The sequence below is a fragment of the Periplaneta americana genome, chromosome 3, assembly GCF_040183065.1.
Source record: "Periplaneta americana isolate PAMFEO1 chromosome 3, P.americana_PAMFEO1_priV1, whole genome shotgun sequence".
Taxonomy (NCBI): Eukaryota; Metazoa; Arthropoda; class Insecta; order Blattodea; family Blattidae; genus Periplaneta; species Periplaneta americana.
This window is the reverse complement of record NC_091119.1, coordinates 118,894,831-118,920,705: the sequence shown is the minus strand read 5'-3', so window position 1 is coordinate 118,920,705 and position 25,875 is coordinate 118,894,831. Positions and strand designations below refer to the sequence as shown.

Below are 25,875 nucleotides of genomic sequence, written 5' to 3'. Positions count from 1 at the left end.
TTTTTGGTAGGCATACCAAGAGCCTGAACCAAACTTAACCTGTCACTGATCCTCGATGATGTCCATCATATCGACCAACGTTTTCTAATAAATTACCGAAAAAAATTAGAATGATCATTTGTAAACCGCGGTTCTTTAGGAAAAACCCTATTTTTCTCTTGATAACTTATTAGCAGGGAAAGGATTTATATGTAAATACATATTTACTTATAAAGCTAATATAATTTATATTTTGCATTATCTTTATGTTTCACAATGTGTAGGGTTGAAAAATCCTACTTTTATTTTCCATATTTTTCCATATTTTAGAGTTTAGTACATATTTTCGTTAATTTCCATATATTTTCCATATTTCATATAAAACAGTCCATATTATATTAGGTTTAACAATAAAACAAAACAAAATTCCATTAACTTTTAAAAATACATTTCAACAATAGAGATTTAAACACATGTTCAGTAATCCCTTTAACATCAGAGTTATTTGAAAATTAGCAGTCCTATCAACAATGGGAAAGTAGGTTACAAAACTGTATTAATTTAATTTAAAATTTTTAACAGACTTCAGTTGTGCAGCTCAACAGTTAAATGCCAGTCAGAGTACACATAGGTTCAGTTTTGTAAATCATACTATAAAGACGGTAAATATGCCAAAAGTACGTCATTCAGTCAATTTAAAATCAAAACTAACAAGTTACATTTCAGAATTTAAAGAAGATGGTTTATCAACTGACAATAAAATATTATTTTGTAATTTGTGTCAGTGTGCAGTATCATCTACACAAAAGTTCCTGGTGCAACAACACATTACAACTAGTAAACATCAGGCCAACAAACAACTAAATTCCAAGCAGAGACAATTGTTTTTAACACAACCAACAACATCGAATGTAAGATCTGAGTTTAACATCGACCTGTGCCGTTCTCTCATCTCTGCTGATATTCCTCTCTACAAACTAAAGAATAAGGTCTTCAGGGAATTCCTTGAAAAATATACTCAACATACAATCCCGGATGAGTCAACACTTAGGAAGACGTATGCTCCATCCATCTACGATGAGACAATACAGAAGATAAGAGATGAAATTAAAGATAGTTCAATTTGGGTTTCCATTGATGAGACTCCCGACAAAGAAGGTAGATTTGTTGGTAATGTAGTTATCGGTTTGTTAAGTGAACAATATTCTGAACGAATTCTTTTACATTGTGATGTTCTAGAAAAGTGCAATAACAAAACTATAGTTAAACTGTTCAACGAAGCTATGGGTATCCTGTGGCCAAAGGGTATTATGTACGATAATGTGTTATTCTTTATTAGCGATGCTGCCCCTTATATGGTCAAAGCTGGACAAGCATTATCTGTTGTATATCCTAAATTGACTCATTTTACTTGTGTGGCGCATGCATTTCATCGTGTGGCAGAAGTGGTCAGAGACAATTTCCCTAAAGTAGATTTGTTGATTTCATCAGTGAAAAAAGTATTTCTCAAAGCTCCCAGTAGAGTTAACGTGTTGAAAGAAATGTACCCTGAAATTCCATTGCCACCAAAGCCAATTTTAACTAGATGGGGTACATGGCTAGAAGCAGTTGAATATTATGCCGAACATATAGACTCTATTAACAATGTTCTCCTTGCATTGGACTCTGAAGATGCAGTCTCAATTGATACTGCGAAAACAGTTACCTGTGACATAAGTGTGAAGAATGACTTAGCTCACATTCAGCATACATTTTCATGCATCATAAAAACGCTCAAAAGTCTCCAAAATAGGCACCTTTCACTATCTGAAAGTTTTGAAATTATAAATAGTACTGTGGAACAACTGAATCGTGGTAGAGGTAAAGTTGCAGATGCAGTAAGAGCTAAGGTGGACACTGTACTTTCAAAAAACCCTGGATATGAAGAACTACAAAAGGTTGTTGCTGTGATGAGTGGTGAATCAACAGTGAAGATTAACTTGGACTTATCCCCAGCAGACATTGTGAAATTGAATTATGTACCAGTTACTTCTTGTGACGTCGAACGCTCTTTTAGTCAGTATAAATCTATCCTCAGAGACAATAGAAGAAGATTCACTTTTCAGCACTTGAAAGAAATGTTTGTAACCTATTGTTATGGTAACAGACAATAAAAATTGTGTTTTGTTGAAACTACATTGGAAGATAAGGTACGTCCATTATATTTTTTGTTTAGTTTGATTAAAATGTACCAATATTTAACGTACATAGTCATTTTTTTATAATTTTAAGTCCATATTTAATTCCATATTTTGGTAAAAATCCATATTTAATTCCATATTTTGGTAAAAATAACTACATATATATTTACATATTTCATATATTTTTAGTCCATATAAATCCGTTCCCTGCTTATTAGCTTTGGGACTTAGTATTTACTCATTTCTTGAACATTTATGCTTAAAAAATGTTATTTGAGAGTGCCTAAAACAGCATCTTTTTACCTATTTTTGCCAATCTCAAACTAGACAGCGAAAATTTAATTTTTTTTTTCCATCCTGTTTATGAAGTGCTATTTAAAAAATCCTGTTCTACATTGTAAGAACTACAACAATGACGTCCACACCTGTGGAGTAATGGTCAGCGCGTCTGGCTGCGAAACCAGGTGGTCCGGGTTCGAATCCCGGTCGGGGCAAGTTATCTGGTTGAGGTTTTTCCGGGGTTTTCCCTCAACCCAATACGAGCAAATGCTGGGTAACTTTCGGTGCTGGACCTCGGACTCATTTCACTGGCATTATCATCTTCATTTCTTTCAGACGCCAAATAACCTAGATGTTGATAAAGCGTCGTAAAATAACCCAATTAAAAAAAAACAATGACCCCCCTCTCTCTTCCCCTCCCTACTTCCCTCGCCCTCTCTCTCTTATTTCGAAATTCAGTATCTTTAGTTGAAATGTCAGTGCAGGGGTGACAATGACAAAAGTAGTGAGTTCCAAAGCAAGTCGTATAAGACAGTAGTGAGTTCCAAAGCAGGTCGTATTAAGGCAGTATCTTCAAGAATTTCCGAACTTTTCGACAGATGAAAAAAATTATGTTCTGCCAAGCATGTAACAAAGAGATTACCCTAATTGTTATCTTTTACTTTTTCGTAGTTAAGTTACTTTTTGACTTTATGAGTTACTATTTGTTTTTACGACGTTATTAGATGAATGCCTTGGGCCTAATATTAAAGTAATCTAATATCAAACATGATAGGCCTATTATTTTCAGATTATCTGAATTAATTATGAAATAGTTTATTATCTGCACTCTAAATAGGAGCTTTTTTTATTTTAGGTTTCGAGTGATAAAGTTCCATTTAATTCAGCACACATAAGAAGCATTAAAAAGGCAAATGCCGAACAAAAATCTAAAATTAAGCGAACTTTTTTGACACAATCATCTGAAGAATCCAGCAAAAATAATCAGTTTTACAGTGACTTATGTCATGCCATTATAGCAGCCAACATTCCATTCTGGAAAACAGAAAATCAAACATTCAAAATGTTTCTTGAAAAGTACTGCCAGCAATCAGTCTCTTCTGAGTCGTTTGTGCGCAAAAAGTTGTTGTTGTTTTCTAATGCCAGGCGTTTGACAATAAAATCATTTGACCTCTTGCACTCGAATACTTTTCAAAAATATTATCATGGCCAGCCACTGAAGTACAGATTTTGAGGTGTTCTGAATCCATCTCTTGGTCTGAGTTGCACAATGGGCAGATAGGGGATTCATATATTCCAATTCTATGCAGGTTGGAAATGGCAAGTTGTAGCCGAGTTAAGTGAACACCATATTTTAACGTTTTGGTGGCTACTTCATTCGCACACAACCCCCAGAATGTCTGGAGGATCACACCTGCTGTTGGTCGACGGGTCCACTGGACCTAGCTGGGAGATCTTGTTGATCACCAGCTTTCCCTCCTTAAGCCACTGAAGGACGATTTTAGTGCCATAGCAGGTCAGCACTAGGAACAGAAAAGTAGAAAGAGGAGGAAGGAAAGGGAAATGAACCCCTAGGCCTCGAATGCTCTAATGCTGTCGGGGTCGAAGAAAGTAAGAGTTCAGTCAGAGGACTGGATAGGAAAGGGTAAAGAGGGAATTAGGTATTGAATAGAGGAAAATTATACAAAATTCGGTCATTAACTCATCAGCTGACCAGTGCTAATTGATGAGTAGCCCCTCCCTTCAGTTCAGCTCGTAAAATTATGCTTACTAACAGCTGCACCACGGGAAGGTAGGGATGGGACATTGGGTATTTGTCCAGGTTGGTTCCTTAAAGCCTTCAATGAGAAGGATTAATGGCTCTCCCTCCTGTATCCAATAGATACCCTTTTGTGTACTCCCGGGAACAAGTGGAACGCACTCAGTTTGTGTCTGTGCTCATCATGAAAATGTTAAATTAATGCTGGATGGAATTAACGTTTCTCGTCTCACTGCAAATTCAGAACCCATTCTCACTAATTATAAAGACTGTCTGTGCGCAAAAAGTACGTGCCTTTAATCTTACAATGGCGCAATGAATATATTCCGACAAGATATTGCAGACTCACATATTTGGATATCAGTTGACGTGATGATCTTGATTGATACAATGCGAATTTAGTTGTCAGGAAATTGAATCGAGATGTGCCATCTCGAGCTTACCTGGTATGCACAAAGCAACTTCCTAAGACAAACCAAGAAAGAATCGCACAATTTGTCAACAATGGACTGAAAGTACAGTTATATCCTAATCTTGACCAAAACAAAGTGCTGTTGACCTACACAGATGCCGTGACATACATGGTTGCTGCATTGGCGTTGCTTAGGGTGGTCTATCCTTTTATGTTACTTGTAACATGCCTTGTCACTGATATGAACCATGTAGAATTTCCTAGGGTCAATAAATTAATCTCTGTGGTGAAGATAGTTTTCATTAAGGCACCATCATGGATATAGGCTTTCAAAGAAAAGCTCCCAGATATTCCTCTACCACCTCAACCAGTTCTTACCCGATGGGGTAAAAGCAGCAGAGTACTATAGTGAACATTTTTTAAAGATCCAGAAAGTCATCAAAAAGATCTACCTGAGAATGCTGCTTGTATCACTTCGGCAAAACAGTTAATCGAAAATCCCTCCATCCCCCGCGATTTGGCTTACATTATGTCCCACAATACGTTCCTTGTGGCAATCATTTCAAAATTTGAAGGATCATGGAAACCTATCAATGAAAAGAGGTCTTTACTGGAGGAGTTCAAAGAAACGTCAGGAGATATGGGAGAAAAAGTGCGTACAAAAATGGAAAAAGTTTTACAAAAGAACAAGGACCTGAATTTAAGGCTGGTTCACAATAAACCGGGAATGAGAAGCAGAGGACGTGAATATGAAAATTTTTGATTCACAATAAACCGAGAATGTAGACGACTATGCATATCGATATGTATGTCAATAATGATATGTAAAGTCGATATTACGCATTCTGGTGTTATTTGTGTATAATTGACCAATGGCATTCTCTCATGAGTACAAGGCAACCAACATAAACACAGGTTAACCAACTTCGAAATTTCAACTGAAACATTTCATTAGGTACTGTACTATAAATATGCCCATGCATCTTTATTATCACCACGTATTTTAAGTCTACCATAACGTAAAATAATTAGAGAAGAAACATTTGTAATAGAACAAAAATGAACACAACAGTAGTTATTGAATTGAAGCATGAATATGTAGTGTGTAATACAACCAATACAGTAATAAAATATGATTTGCTTCCGATCAGTGTTCAAAGATGCAGCTATTGAAAGCCACGTATTCTCCTTCATTTTCTCATCTTTATACGAGGCGCTCCGCTTATCGTAAACGTGAGGATTTTCCTCAACACTCAATATTAGAATCTCATCAAATAAAACTTGCTCCATGATGCACAGCACAGAACAAAATAATGCATAGGTTGTGTCACGGTCTTCTTGCTACAAAATATACGACGACAAAATAGCTTTTAGATGGCAATAGAATGAATCTAGTGGGCTGTGATCGGAAACGTGAATGCCAAAGTTGAAACTTGGCCAACTCTCCATTCCCGATCCCGGGCTCCAGCAAGCTTTTCGTTAATTGTGAATGCTCACATTTAAATGTACACATTTTAACAATTTTACCGTTTTCGTTCCGATTCTCGTTTCCGGTTTATTGTGAACCAGCCTTAACTGTGTGCAGCAGCAGATATACTTGTGGGGAAATCCGGTGTAGGGTCATTCCATTGTAACAAACGTTACATTCTTACATGGATTTGATCATTTGACATTTTTCTGCAGTCAACTGTAGACAAGAGCAATGCTTTGGAACATACCTGGTAATAGAGGATAGTGTGAAGATTATATAGTACCAAAAATATAATATTGTGATGGTGCATGTTCTTGGGTTTACAATTTGAAAAAATGTAACAAATGTTACATCAAAGGACATGGATTCTCAAGTTGTGAAAGACTGTTGTGATTCTCTGTTCTTACAATATTTTATGTCAGATAAAAAAAATACAGCTTGAATCTAGGAAGATTACAGAACTAAATGACATAAACGTTTTTAATTCTACAGATGTATGTTACTTGAAAATAATTAAAAACTTAGAGTAACAAACGTTACAACAGTGTAACAAACGTTACAGAGTCAGAATTGAACAGTTTGTAAAGAACATCCTAGTGATAATTTTAAAAAAAGGTAATTTTTGAGAGTACAATAACATTCTTACTCAACTAGCACAGTAAAATTTGTGTTGAAAATAAATTTTCCCCTAACTTCCTTAGGTTTAGGCAATGTGCTTAAAACTAGGTCTGGGGATATTTCATCTATATCGTCATTTGTAGGGTACACAAAGTAAGTGTTCTTTCCTTCTCTTCTTCTCATGAATTGTACACTACACATATTACTCACATAATTGAGAAGGATTATATATCCAACATAATATTGTCCAGTTTGTGGGTAATGAACCAATACGTAATCATCAACTGATAGTTCTGAAAATTTTGAATTCATGGCATGATCAATGGCATGAGTAGATTTTGTAGGACTGCTTGTTTCTTTCTGCGTTTCTTTTATTTTATGTTTCTTAAATGGTTCAACATCTCCAGTATTTGAGAAGAGCCCAACTGTGTTTGGTGCAGCAATTTTCACACATCGGGCTTGTTGGATTCCTACCACTGGCAATGCACTTTTCCATTCTTCTACATATTTTGCAGCAATTGAGTCAATTTTACCAGCAGGGACATAAAAACAATGTATGTTGTAAATGTTAGATTTTGTGATGTCATAAAATTGCTCAGCATTTTGCACGGTAGCATTTCCTTGTAAAACTCGCTTCCATACACTGCGTTTAAGGGTAGCTCCAACACCATCGTGTGGGCCCTTACCATGGTAAGACTCGTTATAGTTCCACTCAACATTACATCCTAGAATTTTGGATAATGTGCATAAGTATGATATTGCCTTCCGGTTTTTAAAATGTTGTGCAGCACCATCAGTCCACAGATAAACTGAAGTTATAGAAGACTGCTTTAATGTAGACAGATAGTTTAGTAGGATTTCATTGAAAGCAGCAACTTCAGCAGTGCCATGACTCTGTGTATCACTAATGACTGCTAAACATATTGTTGTGACATCATCAGTAGAAGATTTTCGGAAATAGCAAACTGCAGTATAGATTGTCGTTGATGTTTCAGCTGATGTGTGTGTCTAGTGTGCTGCCATAACTTCATTCTGAAATTTTGCTACATAGTTCTCAGCAAAATCTGTTAGGTGAATCAGCTGTCCTGGTTGTAGTGATGATTTTTGATTCTGCTGTTCCTTCCATTGTCTTCTTTTATTGTATATATGATTGGATAGTTGCGTTAGCTGATTCTTGAAATAAGTGAAGAATTCATTTATAGACATATCTTTTTGAACCAGATGTCCACCTTCCCATTGCTTGGTGTGAACCTCATCACAGTCATCATCAATTTTTGTAATCAGCGTGGATTCAATATCTCCACATTCTTGGCAACTTCTTTTCATACAGTTCTTATTTTCAGTTTGACAAACTGTTTCTTTCAGAAGCTCCTGTATGGTTTTTGGTTTTTCACTTGTTTTCCAGGGCGCTGCTGAAATCATTAACTGCGTATTTTCACAGTAAGGGCAGCAGCACATTATCTGATCCTTATCAGAGACCAACCTGACATGTTTCGGTCGCATTTCACAAAATTTTGATAGACCAATCTTTATATTTGGATTCTGCTCTTGAAAAAGTGTGTATACTTCACGCAAATGATATACAAGCAGTCTTTTTTGCATATATTCTTTCTTTCCATCCTCACGTATTATAATAAAATCTTGTTTTCCAGGGAGTTGGCGGGAAACATCGTCACATTCATAAAAATCCTTCACCATTTTCATAGTATCTGCAGTAATAGACAATGTAGAAGATGTGGAATGTTTTGCTGACTGTACTAATAGATTAAATGATTCGGCAAGCTTTCTTAATACAGCTGTTTGTTTTCGAGGGCTCCTTGGAAGGTTTCTTTGTGCTCTTTTTATAGCCTTTCCAAAAGAATTTGCACTCTTATAAGGAGGACTTCCTGAAGAACTGTCTTTCAAAATACATGAACTTAAAACTCTTGCTTTTTGTCTTCTACGATATTCTTGTACTCGCTTCCTAGTGGCTTTTCTTTCTGCAGATTTTTCTGATTTTGATTTTGGCTTTTTCCTAAGTTTCCTCATAATATTACGACACTTTTCTAGTCTCTCTTGAGTTTTTTCTGTGTCCATTCTAGCTCTGTACTCACGCATTCTCTCAGCAGCAGATTTTGGAGCTTTTTTCATATTGAAATGCATATATGGCCCATCAAACATGAAAACGTATTAAAACACGTCTTATTTTAAATATAGGCCTACCAAACATAGGCCATGAATCAATAATTTCATGTATTAAATCTGATTATCTTATTATTTTTTGTGTAACAAACGTTACCACATTGTTATGTAACTTTTGTTATTATTTAATGTAACGTTTGTTACACAGAATTTATATAAAATTATTATTTTAAAAATCAGAACGTCTAGTATTTATGTAGCTTACATGAGGAAGTAAGATAATACAAAGTTTCATTTTAAAATAAAAAACAGTTTTCTAATTATGAAATAAAATTAATATTTTTGTAACAAACGTTACATAACCTAAGTATTTCTTTTAACAGTGGATAACTACTTTAATAGATTATATTTCCACTCATTGTTACTACATACAGGCACTGAAACAATTACTTTCAAAGGTAATATAGCACTAACTTCATGGAATTTAATATTCTGATAGCTATGTCCTAAAATCAAATGATGTAATCTCACAAGAATCCCTCTGTAACAGCCATGTCGACTTTGCTTGTTGGGAACAAAGAAATTATGCCGCCAAAATTAAAATTATACTATGCTGTATAAAGTCAATGAATTGGAGAATTTTTTAATGCAAAAGAACAGTTTCTTCGATTAAATATAAAATTTTGTCTTTATGTCCCTCATCTCGTGGAATGACCCTGTAGTTAATTACAATATTCCAGTTGAGTATGTGCCGAAATTGAAATATGCCTCCATTACGCCTTTGAATGTAGAATATTCTTTAAATCTGCTTATAAATTGATTTTCACTAACATGCGCCAAACTTTTTCTTTAGAACACTTAGAGAAGGTTTTAGTAATTTATTGCGAAATAAACTATGGTTTGAACAGTTGAAACAAATTTTTGTGGAGTTTCAAGTGCATTTAGGTGTATACATATCATTTTGATCAGACAGTATTCTCACTTGATGATATGTATCAGAGGAAGAACAATTGTTTATTATACATCTGAAGTCTAATTAGTGTAATATGTTGCTAGTTAGCAATGTGTGCATGGAGGGGAGGGGGCAAAGGAACTCTCTCATTCTCTCCCTTATCTCCTGGCATAGTTGCCTCATGAGTGATGTCTTATTGCTGTGACTTATGAGGTTCAGATCTGTCTTCGGACAGTTGACAATATCATTTTAAGTAACAATATCGATACCTTTGACAAAGTTTTATCTTTTGTATAAACACAGTTTGGACATTCAAGTACTACTTTTTCCCATAGTTTATAACTCTATGTATAGGTCTAATGTTGATTTCTTTATCTTGTCAATAAATTTGCCAATTTGTTACTATTGTACTAATTTTTAAAATCTCTATAATGTTTTCCTATCCTATACTTTTAGAGCCTACTTTATGTTTTATAAACCCTAAATGGGGTACTGAAAGAGCTTATTATAGCCACCTAAAACACATTTTTAGGACCTAAAAATCCGCGGTTTAGTCATTAGATTAATGAATTAACAACCAGCATCAATTGAAGATGAAGAGGTTATTTAAAGTTAAATTGCCGATATTTTTAAAATGTAGACCTATTTAACAGGATTGGGCAGCTTGGTAATAACAGGAGCACTTTAAATACAAGAACATTAACAGCAAACTTAAAGAACAATGACTGAAATGGTTCAGACACATAGGAATGGAAAATATGATTATCATTATTTCCTTTAGCTGATGGCGCGTTTTCTTGGCAAAATTTATTCAGAACGCCTTGATTTAACGTGAGAAATTCGAAGAGACTACTAAACTTGAGCAGAAAGCAATAATTTTCATTTCATCTAGTTAGTTTAAGTATGTTTTCTTGGTTAGACTTAAATGTACAGTATAGCTGACAGGACGACTGAGGTTAGTGTGTTTTGATGTTCCTTGTATGAAGGGCGTTGTGATTTATTAATGAGTTAATCTATTATTTTGTCTTTGCTATCATGGAGGCAGGTATGTTAGTATTAGTGTCTGATTGTGGTGATCGTGTTGCACTGTGTTTTATCCTCCACCAGCATATATTTCCATAAATATTGCAAGTTGTAGGCTAGGTTAGATTAAATTAGGTAAAGCTAAGTTACGTGATACTGAAGAATGTGATAAGGTTAGAGTGGGTTATATGAGAGGAGATAGCAAAGTGATAGGAGGCCAAGAACTCTGACAAGGTTAGAGTCTCTTCCTTAGGTCTTTAGGTCATTTTTCAGAGGTCCACAGAAGATGCTCCTTTTTCTATTAAAAACTTCCTTTGCGATTGCTGTCCTTTTGACTTCCTGGCTGCAGCTCATGTTACTGCTTATAGTACATCCGAAGTATTTGAAGCTGTTCACTTGCTCTACTGCCTCATTTAGAATTCACAAGTTTACCTTTTTTACTTTTTTTCCTATTACCATGTTCTTTGTCTTGTTTACATTTATCTTCATTCCATACTGCTCACTGCTGTCATTTAGCTCCAGTAGCATATCTCTTAGTATCATCTCTTCTGCTAACAACGTCATATCATCAGCAAATCTTATGCACTTTATTCTTCTTCTTCCTAATTTTAACAGTTCTTCACCAAATCCTCCAAGTAGATGTTGAACAGGGTAAATGATATAGGGCATCCTTGTCATACTCCTCTCTCTATTTCACTTTCTTCAGACATTTCTTCTCCTATTCTGACTTTGACTCGTTGTTTCATATATAGATTACTGAGCAGCCTCCTGTCTTGACAGTCCACCGTGGAAAGATTCATCATGTCATGTTTGCAGTTTTTCTTGGGAAGGATAAATGTGGTAGCTTCCCGTTACTTTCCGCACACCACTCTCTCTTTCGCATCTTAAAAGATCCCAGGGAGTCCCAGCGTGGAGGTAAGGAGAGTAGATTTGACTAATTGGGCCCTCTGGACTTCACCGAAATTTACTACAAGGATTAAATATCTGTTCTATCAGGGTTTTTGACCTGATCGCAGACCCGGAAATCTCAGTTAGCCTTTAACTCCTGAGTATTGAAACACTCCCTGGTGTGACATCGGAAATAATGACACAATCACTTAACGCCATCATTAAGAAACACAAATTGACTACTAAAATTGTCTTCCATTAGACATTGAAGCTTTGATCATGGAAGTGTACAAGTTTTTCTACGTTTATATTGTTCATGTATCTCATAAGCAAACATTCTGATGGGGGCAGATAAAAAAGATAATTTTTTTCTTTCACCATGTTAATAATATCAAAAGAAATGCTTATACAAATTTTGGCCACTCGACCGCAATTATGAGGGCTATAAAAATAAGTTCGCCAGGGTCTGTTAACAGAAAGAAAACACAATTTCATTGGAAAAAATTATTGGAACAGACAAAACAATTGTTGAGCTATTTTTCAACATATTCCCTGCCGGAATTGAGACATTTGTCATATCATGGGATCAACAGAGAGGTGCAGAAGGCTGTTAAACACTGATTCTGATCTCAGGTGTATGACTACTACGATTCAAGAATACAAAAATTGTTCCCATGGTATGACAAATGTCTCAATTCCAATAGCGCAACAATTGCTTACCTGTTTCAATAATTCTTTCTAAGCAATTGTGATTTTTTTCTGTAAACGACCCCAGGGAAAATCATTCTCTGGATGGCTTCGTATTTGTGGTCAAGTGGTCAAAATTTGTATAAGCACTTCTTTTGACATTATTAACATAGTGGAAGCAAAAAATTTAACTTTTTATTTACCCCCATCAGAATGTTTGCTTGTCAACTGAAAGATTTTTGTGACTTTGTGATAGTGAAATACAGTAGAATTCCTCGTATCCAGTAACTGTGGGATAAAGCCAGTGCCAGATAGCTGGAAAATACGTTTATAGGTTATGTAAAGACATACTGTACTGCACAAGCATTTTTTTCCATGTTGAAATTTAGTAATTTACATGTAGAAATTTAAAAATAAAGTTTTGAAATATAATAATAATAATAATAATAATAATAATAATAATAATAATAATAATAATAATAAAAATAATAATAATAATAGCCTACTTACTTACTTACTGGCTTTTAAGGAACCCGGAGGTTCATTGCCGCCCTCACATAATCCCGCCATTGGTCCCTATCCTGAGCAAGATTAATCCAGTCTCTACCATCATATCCCACCTCCCTCAAATATATTTTAATATTATCTTCCCATCTACGTCTCGGCCTCCCCAAAGGTCTTTTGCACTCCGGCCTCCCAACTAACACTCTATATGATTTCTGGATTCGCCCATGCATGCTGCATGTCCTGCCCATCTCAAACGTCTGGATTTTATGGTCCTAATTATGTCAGGTGAAGTATACAATGCGTGCAGCTCTGTGTTGTGTAACTTTCTCCATTCTCCTGTAACTTCATCCCTCTTAGCCCCAAATATTTTCCTAAGAACCTTATTCTCAAACACCCTTAATCTCTGTTCCTCTCTCAAAGTGAGAGTCCAAGTTTCACAACCATACAGAACAACCGGTAATATAACTGTTTTATAAATTCTAACTTTCAGATTTTTTGACAGAAGACTAGATGACAAAAGCTTCTCAATGGAATAATAACAGGCATTTCCCATATTTATTCTGCGTTTAATTTGCTCCAAGATATTTGAATTTTTCCACCTCTTCGAAGGATAAATCTCCAATTTTTATAGTTCCATTTCGTACTATATTCTGGTCACGAGACATAATCATATACTTAGTCTTTTCGGGATTTACTTCCAACCCTATCGCTTTACTTGCTTCAACTAGAATTTCCGCGTTTCCCCTAATCGTTTGTGGATTTTCTCCTAACATATTCACGTCATCTGCATAGACAAGAAGCTGATGTAAGCCGTTCAATTCCAAACCCTGCCTGTTATCCTGAACTTTCCTAATGGCATATTCTAGAGCGAAATTAAAAAGTAAAGGTGATAGTGCATCTCCCTGCTTTAGCCCGCAGTGAATTGGAAAAGCATCAGATTGAAACTGGCCTATGCGGACTCTGCTGTAAGTTTCACTAAGACACATTTTAATTAATCGAACTAGTTTCTTGGGAATACCAAATTCAATAAGAATATTATATAAAACTTCTCTCTTAACGAGTTATACGCCTTTTAGAAATCTATGAATAACTGATGTTCTGTACCCTTATACTCCCATTTTTTCTCCAATATCTGTCGAATACAAAAAATCTGATCAATAGTCGATCTATTATGCCTAAAACCATACTGATGATCTCCAATAATTTCATCTACATATGGAGTTAATCTTCTCAAAAGGATATTCGACGAAATTTTGTATGACGTCAACAAAAGTGATATTCCTCGAAAGTTACTACAGTTAGTCTTGTCCCCCTTCTTAAAAATGGGTACGATTATGGACTCCTTCCATTGTTCTGGTACAATTTTCTTTTCCCAAATTGCAAGTACAAGTTTATAAATTTCGCTAGATAATGCCCTTCCACCCTCTTGTATTAATTCTGCTGGAATTTGATCAATACCTGGAGACTTGTACTTTTTCAGATTTTCTATCGCAATTTCGACTTCAGAAAGTGTGGGTTCGGGTATAAATGGCTCAGCAGTTTGTATTTGAATTCCGTCCCGATCATTTCTATTTGGCCTATGTATATTTAGTAGTTGCCCAAAATAGTTTTTCCACCTGTTCAGGATTGAATGAGAGTCTGCAAGCAAGTCACCATTCTCATCCTTGATCACGTTTACCCTTGCCTGATATCCGTTTTTAAATTTCTTTATACCCTTATATAAATCTCGAATGTTTTTATTCTTACTATTTGTTTCTATCTCATTCAGTTTTTCCTTCAAGTAATCTCTCTTTTTATTCCTAAGTGTACGACTTGCTTCCCATCTTTCATTGAAATAATTATCTCTATTCTCCACGATTGGATCCTGTAAGAATTTCAATTTTGCCTGTTTCCTTCTATCTACTACAATGGAACAATCTTCATCAAAAACCATGGTTTCTTTTTCTTAGTTTCATGATAACCTATGCTCTGCTCAGCTGCAATTTTGATATCTCGGATATTGTCCCACACGCTATTAACATCTTACTCTTTTTCAGCTTCGTCAGCAGTTGCTAAAGCAGCAAACCTATTTGAAATTTCAACCTGATAACGTTGCTTAGTTTCCTCGTCCTTTAATTTCAGAATATTGAATCTACTAATATTAGCTTGTTGTTCTACTCGCTTGGCTACTGATAGTCTTTCTCTTAATTCTCCAATTACCAAATAATTGTAATTACAGTCTGCCCCCCTGAAAGTTCGAATGTCTACTATACTAGTGTGCCTTCTTTTATCCATGAAGATGTGATCTATCTGGTTATGTGTCATTCCGTCTGGAGAAGTCCACGTATATTTAATTTTTGATGTGGCAAAGTTGACTAACCTAACTCCATTGTTATTGCTACTTACGTGTAGGCTCTCTTTTCCAATTGTTGGTTTAAAAATATCCTCCCATCCTACTTTAGCACTGAAATCCCCCAATAAAACTTTCATGTGGTATCTATTTAACTTATCAAATGTGTGTTCCAATTCCTCATAGAAGCTATCCTTTATATGGTCGTCTTTCTCTTCTGTAGGGGCGTGAGCATTTGTAACTACAATATCGCACCATATACCCTTAAGTACTAAATACGATAACCTGTCATTGTTATTTTCTACCTTTTTTACTGCTGATTTTATTCTTTTATGTGCAAAGAATCCCGTTCCTAATTGGTGATTATCATTTCCTTCCCCATAATACAATAAGTAATCGCCTATTTGTGATATGCCATTCCCATCTAACCTAACCTCTTGTACTCCCACTAAGTCTATTCTATATCTAGCGAGTTACCAAATCTCAAAACCTTATTCCTTTGCTGTGGTCGTGCCAGAGAATCAGTCCCATTCCGAGGCTTATTTGAAGGATTCGTAACAAGCTGTTTTTTATGGTAATGGGTTGTTAGCCCTTCGCCCAACCCCCAAGCTGGAGGACCATCCCTTATCGGCTGTCCACGACTGCTTATTCAATATATTCGCAGTTACCCTCCATATCTGGAGGCCGTCTCCTCTATCCGCAACCTGAGGACGTGCCATGCCGTGGTGATAGTGAAATAATAATAATAATAATGTTTTATTTTCGCTGGCAGAGTTAAGGCCATAAGGCCTTCTCTTCCACTCAACCAGCCAATGTACAATGTTTATTTTTAGTACTGAATACGATCATGTATATTTATCAGTTCATAATTTTATAGTAACTACATAATAGCGTAAAAAATACTAAAAGTTTTCGTAACCTTGTGACAATTTTAAATGGTGGCCATGTGATGTGAAGAGCAGTGTAGCCAACATTGCGACTATGAACACAATGAAGTAGCGCTCAATGATTTGAACCTCTTTAACATATCTCTAATGTCTGCTTGTTTATAATACTAATCTATCAGTCAAATGAAACTTTTATGTGCTGTAGGAACAGAGAATTTCACACTTTCCTATTTAGACTTATCTAACACTCCTTCGAAACGGACGAGTTCAAATGGTAAATTTAAAGATATCGTCTCCGCGCATTGTTTGCAAGGACCAAGTGACAGCTTGCCAGTGCTACCCGATCTACTTCAGGTTTTTTGTCTATGTTTTCACGTGTAAACGATGTAAAGAGTAAACACAATATGCGGCATGTCAGATCCACGAAAACCACTCACATTTTTGTCCGACTCTTCCCTTTCGCATGAATGACTTTTTTTTTTTTTGGCCTAGCCAAAAATGCCATTGTTTTGGTATTGCCAGATACAAGGGATTTTACTGTACAAAAAATTACTCAAACATGGAAATACAAGATTCTTGTCCCCCCCTCCCATTTATTGAAAGATTTCTGCATATGTATGAAGGTCTGAAGCTTCGTTTCTTCAATGAGCCAATTCTGACAATGAAGACAACTGCAACTAAAGTGACCATTGACTTGAAAAACTGAAAGCAAACATTCAGGAAAGGCTAGAAAGTAGATTTTTGCCACAGGGAGCCAAAAAATTATTAAAGTCACTTGAAGACAAGGAACAGATTATGGCACAGTTTTCATGCAAGAAGTTACTGTCTTTTATGAGAGATGCCTCTCTTGCATTGAAATGTTGCAAAATAGCTTCGGTGAGGATACCAGATCCTTTGTTTGGGTCAACAGTATTACCTTAGCATGGCATGATTTAGAGAAATCTGCAGAAAAAGTTAATGATGCAGTTGGGTTTGAAGCTATAGATGTGGGTAATCATTTTGATGAGATGTTGATTGCTAAGAAATTTTTAAAAGAAAATAGAAGCCAAAGAGAAGAAAATTTGACTAGTGAAGAAAAATTGGTTGTTCCGTAGCAAGAGCCAAAAGATAAATTTGTCTAACTTCTCTTGTCTCCTAGAATACATATTCTGTCTTCCTGGTACTTCTGTTCCAGTTGAAAGAATATTTTCAGTGATGAACAATGTGTGGTCAGAAGAAAAAAGTAGAATATTGGAGTCAAGTGTTACAAGTTTGTTGTATTGTAAAATTAATATTGATCCCACCTGCACACAGTTCTATGAGAAAGTCAAGAATAACATACAGTTGTTAAAGAAGGTTCATCCAAGTGATAAATATGAGTGGTATATTAAAGCCAAGAAGGAATGAAGACAGTGCAGTGACATTCTGAACATCGTTTAAAATAATTCTTAACCTTCATCAACAATCATGAAGACTAAAAACTGCTTTTAAAGTAGACCAGTTGTATTCTAAAACCAAATAATAATAATAATAATAATAATAATAATAATAATAATAATAATAATCCGTGGTGCTACAGCCCATGAAGGGCCAAGACCGACCAGCCAGCTACTGGCCTCACGGCCACATGCCGAAGTAGAGGTGGACGATCATCCAACCAGAATGGAGATATCATGTGGTTAGCACAATGAGGCCCCCCCCCCCCCCAGCCGTTATAGCTGGTTTGCGTAACTGGATTTTGCTAAAAAGTACATAATTCATAAAATACTTCCAATTCTTTAAGTTTACAGTAAACCTGTGTTGTTTGCTTTTCTTGCAAGAGCCTGCTTAAATGTACAGTTGTTCTGATGCCAATTAATGAATTTTAACTTAAAGGTTAATATTAATATATTTTTCATATAAGTTGTCTTGTGTAGGATTGTTGAACTTAGCAACCTGGACCAGTAACTATTGAATATCGCCAGGAAGATAATTATTTATATACAGTCAGCATCCTGGTTTGGAGAAATCAAAATATGGTCAGCCTAGGTATCCAATGTCTTCTTATAGAAGGGCTTCAAATAGTTCTTTGACAAAGTAGACTCATCTGGAACTTTACGATTAGAAGAAGCATGTTCAACACATTCCATGACGTATTGGCTGAAACAAGTGCTTCACACAACCTCATATTGAAAATATCCACTGTAGAATTAGTCATAGATAAAATGAATGGTTGAATTAATGTTTTTTTTTGCTTTTTATTACATTTTCTTTGGGTTGTAGACTCCTTGTGTTGCTGAAAATGTGATTTTTTTTGTCACAACTCAGTTGTTTCTGACAAACATGACAAAAAATGACCTTACCATCTCTTGAAAAATTGATATCGTTAACAGGCCACTGTCAAAGTAAATTGCTTTTGTGGCTTTAGGCATATTGCAGCAACAAAATCTTGAACTAGCTCTGAAAACTTCTCTCTACTAAATTTTAACTGCACTGCTCTTCTTATATTCAAAATTTTAAACTCGAATCTGTTAGATCACAGTAACAATGAAATTTCGCGAACTGTTTCTTCATCAAAGTGTAAAGGTTAGACCACTAGAGGAAAGGACATTTGTTTTGAGAATGGAATAATTTAATTAATTGTTCGGAACAAGCATATGGCTACAAGTATTGTTGCATTTATGTATTTGAAAGAATTCCACTAAAATCAATTAAACTAGGTCTAATTGAGAAAATACCTTTAAAGAGGTAAATAAATGAGTGTCATCTTTTAGTACCTGCTTTAATAGAATATTTTACGATATGAAGGAGCGATTTTAAAGTGTTATTTTCATTTTGTATCATTATTGGATTGTCTCTGATTGAAATCCTTTCTTACAATTTTCGCTGTGTGGCATGTTCAGCTATATATTAGAATGAATGAATGAATGAATGAATTTATTTTGTAATGCCAACTTTCTTTTTCTCTGGAAAGTACAATTTAGCCTCTCACACAAGTGAATGTTACGTCCATTATTCCTTTTATATAATATTTTCGTTTCTCAAATTAGTCTATTTCAATGATATTCCATGGACTACATCATATTTCTCCTTCATTTTGTTGTGGTAGTGTGTTATATCTTCGAAAACGTGCATTTTCTTTTAGTGCATTAAATATTCCCTTGAAATCTTGCACTTGTGTACTTGACTAAATTTAGTGAATCCTTAAAGAATGTAGTCATGCATTAGCAGCATTTCGATTCTCTCTTTTTTTTATATATATGGCTCGGTATGGTCCGGTGACTAGTGGCAAGCATAGACAGTGCTGCTGTAGTCTGAAATATCCACTTGTTCCATTTTTCTTATATAAACAAGTAAGTTAAATAGTGTTTATGATTGAAATAAAAGTCCCAAGGGATTTCGTTGTGTAACAATTGCCCATATACTAGCATTTTTATCTTGTTTAGAAAGTATGTAAATGTTGTGTTAATAAGGTTTTTATTTGTATATTCACATACCGATGATTCATCTTTATGTGACACATATTACAATTTGAATATGACTTAAACTAATTTAATTATTTATTTACAGTTCACGTTACTTCCACTGGAACTTGGTGTTGTATGTGATGCTCTTTATGGTGATAGTTCTCATTCCGTTCTACATAGGGTACTTCATTGTAAGCAACATAAGATTTGGTATGTTTACCTCATTTTTAAATTTAATTTCTTTGAAGTGTAGCCTAGATATAATTTCCTCGAATCTGTCTTATCTCTATATAGGTGGCCCAGAGAATGTACTGGGTGAGTGAATATCTGGGAAATGTGAATGTGGCATGGAGTTCACAGACACGGAGTGTATGCTCCCAACAGGCAATAAGATTTCGCTGTTAAACTGTTAGAGTAACTTGTTAACAAAATACTACTTATATATATATATATATATATATTTTAAATTAGGGCCTATGTATTCACCCATGTCATGCAAGGAGGTGCTGTGTACCTAAACAGACGTGTTTGTTTGTCGTTGTATATGGTCTGTTAGGGAAGAAAACTTGAAATGGAAAATAATAGGCCTAATTGAGCATTTTTTCAAAAGTTACTAAACACTTCAAACTAAATTTGTCAGCAAATATGTTTTTTTTATATGATCAAAAAGTATTAACCCCAAATATTTTATTCTTTTACTATAATATTGTTTATTAAGGTACTACTCATTTTATGCAATTAATATTTAAAAATTTATATTTATAAATGGAAAAGTGAAAGTACCAAATTTACTGTTTTTTTTTTTTTTCACAAGTCGCTAAACGCCAAGATATTAAAACATGAATATTTAAATCTGAAATTTTTCCCCTATTCTTAAATCACTTTTTTTGGTCATATTTTATTTTTAGTTTGTATTTAATTTATATTACTGTATTCTAATCTATATTTTAGTAATTTTTCCTCTTTACTATAACAGTTTGAACAAAGTACCTACAAAGTAAAATACACAATAATGTTACAATTTTTTGGAAACACAAACTCTTTTCCCTCAACGATGATAACAATTGAATCACTTATATAAAAAAAGGAATAAAGTCTATATTTTCTAAAATAACCTGAAATACATTATTTCTTTCTTGAAGCACCCACATATAAATTTGTATCTAAAATATTAAGAGCCATATTCATAGACATTCTTAGCGCGGGCTTCCGGTGAATGATCAGCGAACTTACGTTTTTCGTATTCATAAACCAGTGTTAGCGATATGATATGATATGAATCCTGTACAAGTAATCAGTCGATAGCCGGGTCTAGTTAGCATGCTCGTAACGTGGGCTAGCGAAATGTCTATGAATAGCAAGTAACAGCGAGAACCAATCAAAACATTCATGGTGTAAAATAAGGAAAACTGTTATGGATTTTCTCAAAACACAGGTGCTTGGACATTCTGTCTCTTCCAGTCAGACATTAAATTTGATATAAATTTCCAGTAATGTCTTTGTAAATTTGTTTAGCTAATGCTGGTATTTCAAAATACTTCATGAGGTTCAAGACTTCCTTCTTCTCCTTACTGACTATTATCTTCTTGGCAAAGTAGCTGTGTTCATTAGTTCCTGCATACCGGTCTGATTTTAATGTCTCAACTTCAATGTGATATCCTTTGTAGGTGTCTGCCACTCACAACAGAATGCCTACTACAGTAGAATCCCTCTTAACCAGCACCAAAGGGACCAGGCCAGTTCCGGATAAGAGATTTTGCCGGATAATTGAATAAACACTGGTATATACAAAAAAGAGTTCGTATTTCATGGTGCCAGATGTTGAAACTGCAGCCATGTGAAGCCTATTTCTCTATCACTTGCTCACAACTAAATAAACATAAAAACTGTGTGGATTTTCCTTATTAAAACACATCACACATCACAAATAATACACTAATTCTAGGTTCGAATATTCACTGAAAATTAAAGTTCATGCGAACTTCCTAATGTGGCAACACTGACGGCCCGAACATAACTAAATAAACATAAAAACTGTGTGAATTTTCTTTATTAAAACACATCACACAATACAAATAATACACTAATTCTAGGTTTGAATAAATATTCACTGAAAATTAAAATTCATGTGAACTTCCTAATGTGGCAACACTTATGGCCTGAACATAACTAAATAAACATAAAACTGTGTGGATTTGCTTTATTAAAACACATCACACAACACAAATAATACACTAATTTTTGGTTCGAATATTCACTGAAAATGAAAGTTCATGCAAACTTCCTAATGTGACAAAACTGACGGCTCAGACTGTGGCAATGTGGCAGATTTATACTTCTTTTTTGGCCCAGCCAAAAGTGTCGTTGTTTTGGTATTGCCTGTTATTTGGGTGCCGGTTACGAGGGATTTTACTGTATGTTGTTTCATTTTCTTTAAATCATCACTCAGGTTCTAATTTTAGATGGCATGAAAAATAATAATACAAATCAATTTATCCTTAAAATATTAGTACAGTAGAATCCTTCTTTCACTTGCTCATAACTGAATAAACATAAAAACTGTGTGGATTTTCCTTATTAAAACACATCACACAACCCAAATAATACACTCACACAACACAAATAATACACAAATTTTAGGTTCGAATATTCACTGAAAATGGAAGTTTGTGCGAACTTCGTAATGTGGCAAAACTGATGCCCCAGATTGTGTAGCAATGTGGCAGATTTTTTGCTCAGCCAAAAGTGTCATTGTTTTTTGGTATTGCAGTTATTTGGGTGCTGGTTACGAGGGATTTTACTGTATTATTTTCATTACAGCACTTCTTTTAAACATTTAGCATTATCTTATTAGATTAGTTTCATTATTACAATTTAAAACTAGGTTTTATTCTCGTAGTACAATAATTCGCGCCAATTTTCTATTGTAGTCTCCGCCCACGAGGATCTTTACTAGCTTGCTGCACTATAAGTAGCTAGTGACTTATTCTTCAACTAATATATACATCAAAAAAAGTTTGAAATTAACATAGTTTTATATGTTTTCTTCCTTTAAAAGTAATCTATGTTATCCCACTGTATAAATATTCTTCCACTCTATTGATGTTAATCATGTTGCTATGGTTACCAATTTTAGTAATCAAACTACTGTTTTGCAGAATTATATAATTGCATAATTTAATTCTATCAATACACGATATTAAACAGTTTTTTCCATAAAATAAAGGATATTGAAGAGATTCTGACAACAAGGTCAGTATGCCTGAACACATAGCAGAAAATGATTGTGTGTGCATTATCACCTTTTGTGAAGAAGGTCTAACACATAGGCAGATTGTCCTGCATGTTGGCGTTAGCCATAGTGCTGTTGGAAAGACCTGGAAGCGTTATATGGACACAAGTGGAGTAGCAGATAGGTCCCGAGAAGGTCGTCCGAAGATAACCACTCAAGTTGAAGATAGGAATTGAAGTGTCTAGATCATAGGGAGCCAAAATCCAATGCATCAGAGCTACGAAGTGCTTACTATCGAACCACTGGGAAGCACATAAGCACACAAGCCATTAGAAATCATCTCACGGGATGAACAAGCATGCAAGGCGAATGGTGTATACCTCCACTCAACCGCCATAATTGCGCAGCTCGTTTTTGATGGACAAGAGAGCATCAGAGATGGGAGCAAGAGAGGTGAGGTTCTGTGCTGTTCACAGATGAGTCAAGGATTTATCTAAGACCTGATTCAGGAAGAGTTCAAATTTGGAGAGTATCTGATTATGCAGCCCGCGCCTGCCATCCTGTAGAATACTATAGGCAGGAAGGTGGAAGTATCATGTTTTGGACAGGCATAAGGCATGGCTTATGAACACCCCTAAATAGATAAATTATTTGAATAACATATGTTTACACTTTTTATAATAATAGATGTTTGATTTTTTAACTTATAATTAGAGCAACCCATATTATGCTTTATTTTTTTTCAATTTATGCTTTATTATACTTTATTATAAATTTCTTTTAACATAAATAATATGTAATAATGTCTTTTATACCAATAAACTTAAGTCAAATAGTTACTGTTTATGTATATCATCAAACTGAATTTTTTTTGTCACTAATGTTAGTTTGCTTGATAGGTATAAGTTTATAAAAGAATACACTATAAGCAATCTAGTCATGAAATGAATGAAAATCTAGTCATCCTTGTTACTATCACTTGCACTCTTCAGATGAACAACACCCTCTTGAAGTTGATTTTGATTAATTGCAAGTTGTGACACTGTAGATTTTCTTCTGTCAGACATGACCGTTTATAGTTCAAAATCCAATTGAGAGTAGAAAAGCTTCTCTCAACTGAAGCAGATGATGGAAGAACCATAATTGCCTTCATTGCCAGCTTACTTAGGTTGAAGACAAATTTTCTCCATGTACCATTGCTGCATATGTTGATATTTCTTCCACTGGAACATCAATGGCAGAGAAACGTTTCAGTTCACCTGAACTAAAAGCCAAAGAAATCTCAGGAATAGCTAATGTTGGATCTAAATTCTGAACTTCCTTCCAGAAATTTAGAGCAGGATAACGTTCATTCATATATCCTGCCAAATTTTTACATATTGTACCTGAACTTTGAACCATCTGAAGAACTGATGATAGAAGAAGCCAGACCTTTGTTGTATCTTGATTATCTGATTTCAAAACCTGTATTTGATTGCAGAGTCCATCAGATATTTTAGATATAGCTCTGAATTGAAGTACAAGTTCTTTATTTTCAACCAGTCGCTTTAAGTTTGTTACAGCAGCACTGCCTTCACCATCTTCCAAATCAATCCAATGTTTCATTGTATTGAATTTGATGCAGTGATATTTTCCTGCCTTCAGCCATGTCCCCCAGCAAGTTAGTACAGGAATTGGAGGTAGAACAAATGTTCCTGCTTATTTTAGGCAGTCCAGCAATCTCTCCTTTCTGGCTGGAGTTTTTGCTAAAACAGCCTTAACAGCTGCAATGAATTCATCAGCAATTTTTAGTGAAAATCTAATCTCTTTTCAGCACAATATGCAATGTAGAATGGAAAAGCTGAGGTGCAACTTCAGCCAGTTGCCTGCCAACAGAAAACATAGGCTGTATGGTGCACTGTCTGATATTAAAACAGTAAAATTGCTTCTGTGAACACCAATAAGATATAGTGTATCAAGTATTAAATTTACTATAACATCGGCATTGCATGTTCAACAATTTTGATTTTCACAAGACAGGGTTTTTCATTCACAACACCCAGTGGAGCAACAAGAATGTTTACCACCTTACGATTCTTTATATCTGTTTTTTTCATCAACCAACAGATAGACAGAATTTCCCTCACATTTTGACTTAGTTTTCTGAAAGTCGTCTTCAGCACACTTTGCAAGATATCTTCTTATACATTTCTTTCTACATCAGATTCTTTCGGTGCTGGACCGCGGACTCATTTCACCGGCATTATGACCTTATTTCATTCAGACGCTAAATAACCTGAGATGTTGATACAGCATCGTAAAATAACCCAATAAAATAAAATAAATAAAAAACCTCAGAGTCCTTCCCCTAACCTGATGTGTACATTATTATTAAGAGTACTGTATTTAATCTGTAACTTGTCTTCTCAGCACCAGTGCAAGCATGTTCATGCCTGTGACAACAGTGCAGCCATGAGTACAGTTGTATTTTCTTAATGTCAGATGCTCTGTAGATAGGTTAGTATAATAATTTTAATAAAGCTTCTACAGTATTAATAACATGGAACAACTGGATAATACCTACGGCAGAGAAATGTTGATAGTCGACACTACTCGCTGGCCACTTAGTCACAGGCCGTACCCAGCCGTGTTAAACAAAAGACAATCGAAATGGTGGTAGTAAAATTCGCGACTATATTCTTAAATAATTCACTCCATTAGTCAAGTGCAAGGTTTTATGTAGTACAATGGCGGTTTTTTGAATGCATTAAAAGAAAATGCAGATGTAGTAAGATCTTAAAGTAGGTTATCACAAGGAAATGAACAGGAAAAAAGGTGTGTTTCACGGAATATCATTAAAATGACGGAAAGTAAATTTCCGGTTAATGTTCGCCAAAGCGTAAAGTACGTAATTATGACCGCCTTGCTGTTTTATTTCTTGCCTAGAGAAAAACACCTAGCCTTTTACGAAAAAAAATTTTAGGGGTCATGAAATTATTCACCGCTTTCATTATAGGCCTATTATTGTTTATCAATATTACGAATCATAATATATAATTTTAACTACTACGTGGACAAATGAAATCAAATTTTATGTTAAAATTAAAAAGTTTCGTCAAATACATGAAAATGATAACATTTATATTA

The 25,875-nt window shown here is 34.9% G+C and overlaps 1 protein-coding gene across 1 annotated transcript in view; it reads left to right on the top strand.

Annotated features, from left to right (window-relative positions):
• Positions 1–25,875, top strand: part of GPHR (golgi pH regulator) — a 72,610-nt gene that overhangs the window by 851 nt on the left and 45,884 nt on the right. The window contains exon 3 of the mRNA XM_069821418.1: positions 19,621–19,727. Within this exon, the coding sequence (XP_069677519.1) occupies positions 19,621–19,727 (107 nt within the window). The remainder of the gene's footprint in view (positions 1–19,620; positions 19,728–25,875) is intronic.